The 12168-nt window shown below is 44.1% G+C and overlaps 1 protein-coding gene across 1 annotated transcript; it reads left to right on the top strand.

Moving 5' to 3' along the window:
- Positions 1–1140: 1140 nt before the first annotated feature.
- Positions 1141–11819, top strand: LOC146198715 (uncharacterized). Its single transcript, XM_084591960.1, has 5 exons — positions 1141–1209; positions 4484–4614; positions 8128–8204; positions 8400–8480; positions 11695–11819. Exons 1-5 carry the CDS (start codon positions 1165–1167, stop codon positions 11817–11819), a joined length of 459 nt encoding a protein of 152 aa, XP_084448086.1. The 5' UTR covers positions 1141–1164.
- Positions 11820–12168: the final 349 nt, after the last annotated feature.

Here is a 12168-nt window from a genome sequence, read left to right as displayed (position 1 = left end):
AGCTTCGGGTTCAGTTCGGTTCCGGTTCCGGTTCGACAACCTGCCCAGGACGAGCTCCTCATAGTAGTAGAAAGGCCTTCATGTGTTGCATCCTGAACCAACCCTTTTAAGGCCGAAAGAAATACCTGGCCACTACCCTGTCTTACGAGCAATGTATCGAAAGAATCGTCGTATCTTGTAAACGCTGGACAGAAAACAAAGAAACCGATATAAAATATACAGCTCTCGCCATTTCTTTCGATACGGGTTATCTGTTCCTGTTTTCCTTAACTTGCGCCCTCCGGAAACAAACCTCCACTTACCGAGCCGCAGCCGATGGCAAAATGATTTGCCCAGTGCTGTACTAAATGGCGTTGAGTATTAACTAGAACCTTTACATGTTGCTGTTGCAGGCACAGAATCAGGAAAAACGCCATCGGTGCGCTTGAAATTAGTGCTTTTTTTTTTCACGTATGGATTCACACGCTTGCTCTGTCTTGTAGGATAGCCACGTCTGCCGCCACCTTGTTTGAGCCGCTCCTTTGCGAGGTTTTCCTTGTGATCTACTTACGGCCGATCTACTTACAGCCCTATGTACACTAACACAGGCGTGATCATGCAACGTTGAACAAACATTGCCTACAGCAGTAAAACAAATCTTGTAAAGGAAGTTGCATTTCAAGGTATTTCTTTCCTTTTTGGACAGAGACAAACTTCGGTGTCCCAACAAATGCATCTAAAATTTCGGCTACAAATGAATGCAGCCAACCAAGAGCGAGGCCAAACGTTGCTTTGATACTTCGAGTAGATTATATGCGGTTCAAGTAAAGCGCACTTTCATAGCAGCTTTGTCTACACCCGTGCACGAGTTTGCAAGTCAAAGAGGCGCCGGTTGGTTTGTATGTATGCGGTCTCAGTTCTCAAGGAATCCTACGGAACGGCGCTTCGAAGGTTGCGCGGTTGTTTGCACACCTTGTAAGTCGCAGTCACTTTGTTATTCTCTCAAACCGAGCTTATAGGCCTGCGTGAGAAAGAGAAGCAGCAGTGCTATAAGAACGCGCTTCGTCAGATGCAGATCGCTCCCTCACTGTTCTTTTGCTTCTTCGCCAATACACGTGGTCGGTGATGGCTGTACTGGAAGCGGTCGCTTTGTATGCTGCAGCCTGCCTGTTTTTTAGCGGCGCGATGGGCCAAAAGGTGCTGCTCATGGAGAACTTCGACCCTGCGAAGGTGAGCTCCGAGTGCCGCACTAATGGGGGGTAAAGCTGAGGAGCCAACACTTCGCTCTTGTAGTTATCAACCCACAACAAACAATAAGATTGAGTGTTAACAGTGAAGGTGAGGTGGTTTACAAACCTTACGAACGTGCCTGTGTGGCCTAAGACTGGCGTGTATGATTCGGAATCCAAGGGTCCGGTGTGTTTGATATTCATCTCACCTCCATCTCAAGATTTGGTTTGGCTTGATTTCGTTTATGGGAATTACATCACAAAGCAATTCAGGCTATGAGAGACGCGTAGTAGAGGTCTTTGGATAATTTTTGCCACCTGAGGGTCATTAACGGGCGCTACCATCGCACAGTACATGGGCGCCTAACGTTTCGCCTCCATTGAAAGGCAGCCCTCACGGAGCGGTTCCAACCCGGGTACTCCGGTTAAGATGTCGAGAGCCCTGACCACTGAGCCACTGCGGCGAGGCCCATCTCATATGAGAAGTCTTGGTTGGCAGCTCCTGCTATCTCGTTGTAATGTCACACAACCTGCCAACCTATATCAGTGCATGGCCAAGTCATCTGCTAGCTATCACCTCCCAGAAGCATGTTCGGGACTTTTCGGTGACAACGATCACGACGCCTGATTTCATGGAAACGTAGCCTTTAACAATGTCGCGTTAATTGTTGTGAATTGTTTTGAACGGGGGGTTAAACCCCGAGCTCCGCTATATGAGAACGACCGCTCACACAAGATAATGTTTCCAAAAATTCAGCTTCTGCGTCAGTGACAAAAACAGGTGACAGATCTCCAATCAGCAATAGCGCACTTGTTCATAGTCTGCTGCCTATGCATCGATGGCATTGGTATGGAGACTTAACAGCATGCTCGACCTTGTGGGAACTTGCACGTGTGCGCCCAATTTCGGTCGATTGGACGCAGTTGAGCGAACTCTTATAAAATCAAAAGCACACAGACGCTCGGACGCGTGAGCCAAAGTTCGGACACGCGCCCGGTTGGAATACTACGCTTGATAGAGGAATGGAATGGAAAAGGAATGGGAAACATGCAAAGGAATCATTTGTCACGCCGGAACCTATATTGTCATCACAGTGAATAAATTCAGTTTGCCAACACAAATCGCAACACAAATTGGAGACCCAATGCTACATCATCTATACTCCCTATAAGTCGCATTGACTGCCCGTGGGTGTTTGCTTGCTATATACAATATCCTTATTTTTTAAACTGATAGGTCACCGCTCAGCGGAAATCACGGCGTCGCAGTTTCCGTTTGTATCGTGTTCAGAAAGTCTGGAAGGCTCGAAAGGTTCCTGACGTCATAACCAGATGACTTCGCGAGGGTAACTCAAACACCCACCACGACCATACAGTAAATCAGTGAAGGCACTACACAATTCCTCCTTAGTTTCCTTAGTCATGACGTCATTCAACTGTCATTGTCGAGTGCATACGAAGGTAGAAGAATAAACACACTGAAAAAAAAAAAAAGAAAAACAGGTCAAGCTGGATTTCGAACCTGTGCCCCTTAAATCGTTAGCCGGGCGCGCTAGCCCTCGACTGCTGGGAAATTTTCCGTTTTTGTAATGCACGGCAGCACTGAAAGCAATGAAAATCCAATACATGAAAACACCTCTTCTCATCGGGCTGGAGCAACACAAACCCGTCCTACCATAACCGTTCACCACCATGGGATAAATAAAAAATTCTTGGAGGTATACGCACGCTTCGAAATAGGGTAGCCAGTCCACTTTTCTTCTTTATTTCCTGCTAACAATGATATTTATAGTGGGGTAAAGTCCAAGTATAATGCCACAAAGCGCTCTAGCAAAAGTAAGGGTTCCCAAAGTTTCAAAAATGCTTTAGGTGTGCCAGTTCACTCAAATCTGCCATCCATTCAGCTTTCTCACTTTGGGTATATAGCTGGCGGTAATCGTATTCAGATATGTGGCGTTTGTGTTTATTTGCGCCACATATCTGAATACGATGATGCACCAACTTGCCCCTCAAGCCGTTATTTTGAGCTGGCGGTAAGGTTGTTGATACTCTCAATGAAATACTCCCTCTCTGATAGAGCATCCACATCCGCGTGTCTCACAGCCATTCTCGTTCTCCATACATTGTGGAGGCAAAGCAACATGAATAAGTCACATGGCACACCCCCTTGATTATGCACGGCAGGAACCGTATACCATAGGGTGTAATTGGCAAGTCCTTTTTTAAAGTCCTCTGCAAGATATCCCACAGAAAGACTACATCCCAGCAGTCAAGAAAAATATGGTGTATGGTTTCCGGCTTATGACAAATCAAGCAGTCCACCGACCGTGGAACAAAGACACCTTTTTCCCTCAACCGCGGTTTAGCAGGTAATGTACCACTGTGTAATAGGAAGAAAAAACTTTTTGCTGACGACCGTGCTGGCATCTTTTCAACTCCTTTTAGGACGTCCTTACCTTCCCCTCCACAGTGTAATGATCGATACACTGTATAAGGACTTGCTTGATGTAATGATGTCAGTGCCGTTGTATCGATCACTACACTATGATCGATACACTGTATAAGCACTTGCTTGATGTAATGATGTCAGTGTCGTTGTATCGACCATTACACTGCGGAGGGGTAGCGCAGTCCACTTCCGCCCAGGAACTTTGTTTTCAGCGTGCTGCTTATTCCACGCGTTTAAACGCAGGAAAGTCTATATTCATTATTTACAAAGTAGTCAGCCTGTAGCCGAACAAGTCAAACTGAAATGTACAACACCACACAACTAAAACTGGTCTTACCGACACTCCACAAAACGGTGGCAAGGAAAGAGAGCACATCAATAATGGGAGCCAGCCTTGCCGATAGCAACTTTCGTTCAGGGCGGCCGTTGGGGCCATTTAGTGGCCACATCATATACTAAATAGTTACTAGCAAATAAACAAAAGAAAAAGCATGGTCCGTGTATGCGAAGGAATACGCAGAGAGGTAGCAGGCAGCCGAAGGGGCCCTTTAACGCTATCGCGTTGTAGAGCGGAGCCTAAGCGTCCTCAAAAAATTTTCCGCTCTCCCTTTTGCATTCTCTCTTCTCTAGGACGCCGTAGATCATGGATGAAAGATCCTGGTTGCGAAATCCTTCTCCGTTCCCTTTCTCTCCCACAGCCTACTTTACACAGATGGGTTCACGTGCGTATTAAGAGGAAAAGACGTGATTACTTTGCACAGTGACGTGAATTTGATACAACAGCGGATGTGTTTGCACTAATTATCTACCTTTACACGCTACACAGACTGAAGGCACGTGGTACTTGATTCAGAGGACCGGCAGCCTCTACAATGACTCCCTGGGCTGCGCTACGTACAAAGTGAAGCATAAGGATGGTGTGGTCTACGAAGTGGAACTTGACTACCTGAGTAAATCGTAAGTGTTGGGATGGGTGGATGGATGGATAGAATATAGGAGCGTCGCCCTTGAAACGGGGTGGTAGCAGTAACTATCTTGCTCATTTTTCTCCATATATCTTAATTATTGATTTAGATTGGTTAACTAAACCATCATTCTATTTATTAAATTTTTGTTTCTACATTACTAACATTATGCAACTTCTCTGCTTTTAAGCCACCAATCTTCCAGTCGTTCTTTTTTTTTTTTTTTGCTAGTTTCCACCGTCGGTTTAATCACCCGGCCACTGATATCTCTAAACCCCAGAGCTTCAGGAACAGTGACTGCGCCTGCATCAACTTCCGGATGGATGCCACTACATTCGTGTATAATATGGTCAATTGTTTCACTGGAGTTACCACATACAGCACATGCGTCATCTTCATTGTTAAATTTCTTTTTGTAGCTGCGTGTTCTAAGGCACCCTGATCTAGCTTCAAAACGTAGGGCACTGCCTCTTGAGTTATCAAATAAAACTTCCTTCCTGATCTGCATTTTCCACTTTCGGTATAATTCCACAGTTCAGTTCAGTCGTTCAGTCGTGTCCGACTCTTCGTGACCCTATGTACCATGTCACGCCACGCTTTCCGGTCTCTCACTATCTTCCTAACATCACATAACTTCATCTGCAGTGCTTCGAGGATGCCATCTAACCATCGCGTTCGCTGCCTACCCCTTCTCCGGCGACCCTCACCCTTTCCCAGCATCAAATCTTTCTCCAGCGATTCCTCTCTTCTCATCAGATGACCAAAGTAGCTGAGCTTGAACTTTAGAATTTGACCCTCCAATGAGCAGTCAGGGTTTCTGTTTCTTTTCCATCGAATTTATCTAATTTTTACCTACGCACATATCGTGGCGCCACCTCACGGCAGTGCCATGTGACGCAGTAAATGGGATAACGTGCGTTGAACTGCTGCGGTGTGATGTTTTCCTAGGCAGCTTAGTTCCACGTTAAAGCAGAATTTATTTATTTATTTCATATGCACTTCGGTCTAGGTCTGCTGAAGACTATTTGAGGTATTAGGCCAACTCTGTTCGGGAACACGGCATTTCACTGAGTCTGTGAGCTGTCAAAGCGTTGCCTGGCGAGTTCGAACTGCTGCGGCCGCACACCTGCAGCGTCGTTGTCGCTGTTGTTAACGAAAGTGAACAAGTGACAGATTCGGTCAGAAATAAGCGCTCCTAAATCACAGTGATAATTTTGAAGAAATTACGCGCTGCACAGCTACAGCGCTGTTTTGCTCGGTATAATCATGTTTCTCTGCTAGGTGAACGGAGCTCTTAGGCGGTGACAGATGCGGGCCACTTCGCACAGTGCCGGCAAAAGCGATACCAATCGGCTGATCCTTAAATAGTCAAATTTGGCAGTAGGCATGACGCGGAGAAATCCTTTGAAGTAACTGTGAATGGGTGTGTTCCTTCTTGCACACTGACGGCGATCGTTAAAACTCGAGCTTAGGGTTTGTGTTTTTTTTTTTCCGAGTAGTTTTGTTGAACCTTACGTGAGCAGATCACGGTATGCATGGTTATTCGTTTGCTCGGTCATATGAAATTACTACTGAAGTTCCCTAAGGCGAGTCACAACGTCTACCGCTGCGAGTGGCAGCAGAAGCGTTTAGTTTCGGGCATCAATGCCTTCATTGATAAGAAATTTGACAGTTGCCCCCTTTTTGGCGAACATTACTTGCTATGGGTAGGTACTGCTCGGCGAAGCAGCCACTATATTTTCTATCCCGCCAGCAATCAGACTTCGTTAGCTTGATAAGTAATCAGCACAAGAACACAAAATTTAATGAGCGCCAGTCCTTTGGCCACAACTCACGGAACTCTGGTAGAGTTCCATGAGCTGTGATATATATATATATATATATATATATATATATATATATACCCGTAAAATCCTTTTCAACGATATATGACTTGCCGCAGAGTAAAACTGAAATTTTAATCACCGTTAAAACGCTTGCTGTAATTAATTGAGACGCCGGATTATTAAAACGGTCAGTTAGTACTGTGGTCATAAACTGTAAGTCATGTGGTTATGCGCCACTTCACCATAACCTACTATACTGAGCGAGAATGGACACAGGTTTCAAATTCCAGTTGAATCTTGGCTGAGCTCGAATAATCGGGATGTCGAACGAGGCGTTTTCGATGCTTGTATGTGGAGTAGTGGAGCTACAGCTCTAAAGCGGTAAACGTGGGATTGAAAAGAAGCAAATTGTGCTCTGGATCAATATAATAAAAAAGTGACTACGAACTAGTGCAAACGAGGGCCAATCGATGCGAGAAAGGCTTGTTTTATGGTAAAGCAATGTATCAAGAGCGAGTTTATACCAAGGATGCGGTGCCTAAGAAAGCATAGCTAAGTTTATCAGTGATCACGATAGTGACTCATGTACAGAATGTGGAAAGTCTGACGAGACGAACGTATGTTTTCAGACGGTCGCGGTTTTCATCAGAATAGAGCCAGCCGACCTTAGCATCTTGTGCACAGTTTAATTGGATGGGTTTAGTTTATTATGGATTGTGGTCTGGACCGCAGGGTACACGTCGATTGATCACAACGAACCACTCACCGACACGATCGCGACCTTCCCCCCTGAGTGCCCGTTCGTCAGATCGCACATACGATACCTCACTCTTATTATTCGAACACCTTGGCGCACTAAGACCTGACCACACGTACTTAATACATCCATCGTAGCATCTTAGCAAAATTGAAGATTTATACTGCAGACGATTAAAAACTGGTATCCATTACTTTACTCCACCGACTGCCTTCATCGCATCGAGTGGACTGCATTCTATATACCACATTGTATGACACACTCTAACTTTCCAACCGATTTCAAACCACCATCCCAAGCTCAACTTCTCACGTTAATCCTCCGACATGCCCCGGGAGGTCACCATGCGCAACCCCACCCCAGACTGCCAATTATGGTTAGTCTCAAGGAAAGCTATTAGAACACAATTAGCCAATGGAATCCCTGACTAGGGACCTTTGCTTTGTTTTGCTTATCGTCATAGCACTAACTTGTGGTAATGATGTTCAGGGACAATAGTAATGTGAATATATCCACTCTGCGCTTCAGGACGAGATGATTGGAACGATAGTGACGAAAGGGCAGGCAAAATACAAAAGACGCAAATTGGGGATTGTAGGAGCAAATTTTCTCACACCATAAAACAAATAAGAAATTAATATTGAAAAATAAATTGATTTGACATTTATGCTTGAAAACACTTCCTTTGTCAGAGAATAATGCAAGAAAATTTGGTTTTTATTTTTTATAATTGTTGCGCCAAAGTCTTGCGTGCAGAGAGCGGAGGTTCGATTGATGTGGATGAACAGGTTGTCTGTGAGGACGTGTAACAGTTCTTTTCCTATCCTACGGGGTGAATGAACGATTGTTTAGTACATTTTGTGGCCAACAAGTAACAGCAGTATTTACTAAGTCATTCATTATTATATGTTCCCCAATACAGGAACACAATGATGAAAAAGATTTTTCGAATCATTGACGATTCTGACCACCCAGCCCAGTTCTTCTTCGCGGATCAAGGTGAGAAAAAAATGCCGTAGTTTAACTTCGTTTACGCCAATTGAGACGTGCGAAAGCACTGCTAACTGAGTGTTAAAGCATGCCAAACCCAAATTTACAGGTCTGCCCCATGTGTATTTTCCCAGCACACCTATGCAGCACTCCACGTGAGTGTTCCTGAGGCGATTTAAAATGCCACCATGTCGTTCCTTTCAGACAACAAGAAAGTTGCAGTGAGCTTTCTGGGAACAGACTACAAGAACTGGAACGTCGCCTACGGTTACATCCATGGAGGCGGTGAGCCAACGAGCTTTTTTAACAAATGAATAAGACACTTTCCCAGGTCCTCATCTGCTCCCACCATTATCTCATCAAACATCTCGACCGTGTCAACTGCACGATAACGCTTTCTCATCAACCTTCACTGCACCTTCCCATTCGTCAGTTGAGACACCACGTATCCTGGCAAATATATTACTGACATCTACCCGCCTGACGAAGTATTTCCCTCAATTTCAAACTTTTCAATTTAGCTACATTCAATGAGAAAAAATAAACTTATCAGACATGATGGAAAAAGCAGTTACTTCCTCCCTCCGTGCACTAGTACATCCAGAATTGTTTGGTTAAGTCGCGTGCTAAGCAAGACTGCTGGCACATATATATATATATATATATATATATATATATATATATATATATATATATATATATATATATATATATATATATATATATATATATATATATATATATATATAATCACCTGACATGGGAATCTGGATGCAGCAATATATACCGGATGCCGAGCAGATCTTAAAGAATGCAGTGCGCCCTGGTATATTGAAACCAAATGAGGACTGACCTCAAAACGCGACATTTTAGCGCTTAGCGACCTCTAGCGTATACACATAAATTCAATCGTTTGATATTCAGCCAGCATGCGCCTTCACATGTCCACTGCATAAATTTTAAATGCCGGGATTTGTTCTCCTTGCAGAGAAAAAAATAAATTGACAAGTGCGCTTGGGTGAACAAGAAAGCTCTGAAAAAGGCGGGGATTTCTGCACGCCTCAATTTTTGGCACCGTGCAAGCCAAATGTTGTGGATTTATGTATTTATTTATTACAATTTTCTATCTTTATTTATTTATGCGAAGTTTTAGAGTTCTTTCCCTGGTTGTTGAAACGATTAAATTATTTTAATAGGAGGCTACGCATAAGGCAAACCGCTACATTGCGTACGCTCCATGAATTAAGGTAACAATAATGGATTTTTTTACTGGCGCGTAAGGTCTGTGTGTACGTTCTTGCTCTTTAGGATGGTCTGGACATACAAGAAAAGTGGCGCGAAGAAAATATGAAGAAAAAAAAAAGCGCTGGAGAGCGTCAAAGAGAACAGATATTCCATCCGCGGTGCCGCAAAGCATTTTGCCGTTCCGAAAGATGCAGATTTTTCTACAGGCGACGCTTCTTTCAACTCTACCAGTTATGGAAAGGCCGCTGGGGCGAAATTGGTGTTTCGAGATATGGGTCCTGTGTTCAAAGCTTAGACGTACGGCTGCTAAAGAACGAAGCACGAAGGGCGATGGAAGCACAGCTCTCCCTTCGTCCCCCCACAAAGAGAGACTGCAACTCTCGAAGGAAGCGAAGAGAAAAAAAGCAACTCCCGCAAAGGCAACAGAGAAGATTAAGAAGAATAATAATGCTACAAAAACAAAGCATGGAGCAAATAAGGGTGCGAATTCAAAACGCTCACGTACCCAAGCTGCGTACAAAGCAAAATATTGTAGTTGTTTAGTTTGTGGCGGTGCATGGAAGGAATCAACTCCGGGGTCTGTCTGAATCCAATGGTGTTCGTGCGGGCAATGGGCCGACGAAGATTGTGTTGGTGCCCACGGAGCGAACTTTGCCCCACGCCCTGCCGCATTTTGCCCCAGAGCTTGGGGCATAATGTGACATTTTGAATTTTTCAAACTTTTTATTAGCTTTTTTTTGAAGGCCAGTACATTGAGGCACATAAATGATACATTAGTGTAAACATTGCAGTCAGCTGTTTTTCGAAACGATCGGCAACTTTTGCTTTGATGCTCTGTTCCTCAAGCCAACGATAAAAAAATCTCTGCTTAGACTACTAATTAATCACTTTTGCAAACGAGAAACGCTGCAAACAAGGCCGAGCGGCATTCTACAGCTCTCCTCCTCTCTCTCTATCTCACTTGGTCTCACAGGGGTAGAACACGCTGTGTTTTTTAAAAGCTTGGTTATATAGCTCGGACATCCGTTATCTATGAAGCATCTGACGTGCTTCAGGGGAATCTGCATTCAATTTTTTTTTTAAATAATGCTTTTATTGGTAAAAAGATGGCAATTCACCGATCCCACCGACCGATCTGCGCATGCGCCGGTTTCCCGGAAGTTGTACTACCGCCATGCTAGTTGTAATCGGCTGGTCAGCGCGCGCACATGCACTTACAGTGCTGCAACCTGCGCTCCACACGAACCCACCGCACATTTCTCATACTTTACCAACGAGAAAAATTTGTCACATCATGATTCTACAAAATTACACTGGCTGTTACATCTAATGTCAATATTCTATGGGTACTTACGTTGTTTTAAGCAGTAGCTTATTCAGTTCGTATCCGGATGGCCGAATGACTACATGTGCCAGCATGCACCGCGGCAGCGGTGGCATCGTGAAACCTGCCGTTGGGATCGGTCTATTACGGCATGGTAATACCAATGTTGGCGGACGTCACAGAAAAGGCGAATCACATCAAGTAGGCTGGGTAATTAGGCTAATAGCTAACGTCTTAGTATATCACCGATAGGACTCTGTCTGCAGTTAGAGATTCCTAGCTGACCATTGGTAATAGTCATGTCAGTTAGTAGAAATTCGAAAACACGGTTACTCTCTGTGCTGTACGGCTCTAGAAAGTTTACGCAATTCTAAAGCCGCGCACTTGCTAGCCGCTGCTCACTACTGCTGCTGCTGAGGCAGCATTGAGAAGGTTACGTTTTAGTTACACGAGAAACGGCAGAAATTCACTCATCTACAGCTCCTACAGGGTAATTGAGATTTGAAATTGTAATAACTGATATGACAGTTAGTAATGGTGCGTTATGATTCTTCAATTTAATACATGTCTATTTGTGATAGTTAGGAAGATAGTTATTAGAATTTAATTCACCAGCTGGCCAGTTATCGGGATTCTCCAATTTTCTGTTGTCCCCCCACATTGGCATCGCTATGCCGAAAAGTGATATTTTTACCGCAAACAAAAGTGAATTTTTTAACATTTAGTGACAGGCTAAACTGAAACACCTGCCATATTTCTCAAATATATATGACAGGCTTCCGTGCAGTGACCGTAATGACATTTGCAGCTATATCGCTTAGTCTGCCCCATGGGAGTATAGAATCGCACGATCTGTGGAATCTGATATTCATGCACGTTTGTGTTACTTTAATGAAACCATGCTTGTCGCTTGTGTTCTATTTGTTCCAGTGCCTGCGTACGGCATAAGCTCTCGGACTCCCACGCTGGACCCCAAGTACTTTGGAGAGGCCAACGAGATACTGAAGAGAAACGAAATCTACGGATCTATGCAAGACTGCCCGCCGCGTCAGTGAAGTCGCCTGCTTGTGCACGTTTGGTCCTAAGTTACGCAATTCTTAACAACAAAAGGAGGAAAGCAATAACGGCTAACAGCACGGTACATCACAACACAAATAACAACGAAAGGCAACCGTAATTCCATTGAGTTGTAAGCAATCACGCACATTGCTATTTAAGTAGAGCTGCAATACAAAAGCTGTTGCGGGACGTCTTGCTTTGTACACGGTCGCTCAGTGGTTAGGCAAACTCGAACACTCACCCGTAGTACACTGTTTTTTTTTTTTTTCTTTTTTTTTTCTTTTTTTTTTTTTTTTTGTATAAGGGAGAAGTGTGAAACGCACTCGTGTGCAGTGCTATGCGTAT

The sequence above is a fragment of the Amblyomma maculatum genome, chromosome 2 (genome assembly GCF_055883805.1).
Source record: "Amblyomma maculatum isolate TAMU_Amacu chromosome 2, ASM5588380v1, whole genome shotgun sequence".
Lineage (NCBI taxonomy): Eukaryota > Metazoa > Arthropoda > Arachnida > Ixodida > Ixodidae > Amblyomma > Amblyomma maculatum.
Note: the sequence above shows the minus strand (reverse complement) of the source record. Positions and strands in the feature narration are given on the sequence as shown.

Bases quoted from the DNA above. Each gene is read 5' to 3' on its own strand.
- LOC146198715 (XM_084591960.1), top strand. From the start codon at position 1,165: ATGGGCCAAAAGGTGCTGCTCATGGAGAACTTCGACCCTGCGAAG. The intron at 1,210-4,483 runs GTGAGCTCCGAG...CACGCTACACAG, and splicing joins AGAACTTCGACCCTGCGAAG to ACTGAAGGCACGTGGTACTT. The intron at 4,615-8,127 runs GTAAGTGTTGGG...TCCCCAATACAG, and splicing joins CTTGACTACCTGAGTAAATC to GAACACAATGATGAAAAAGA.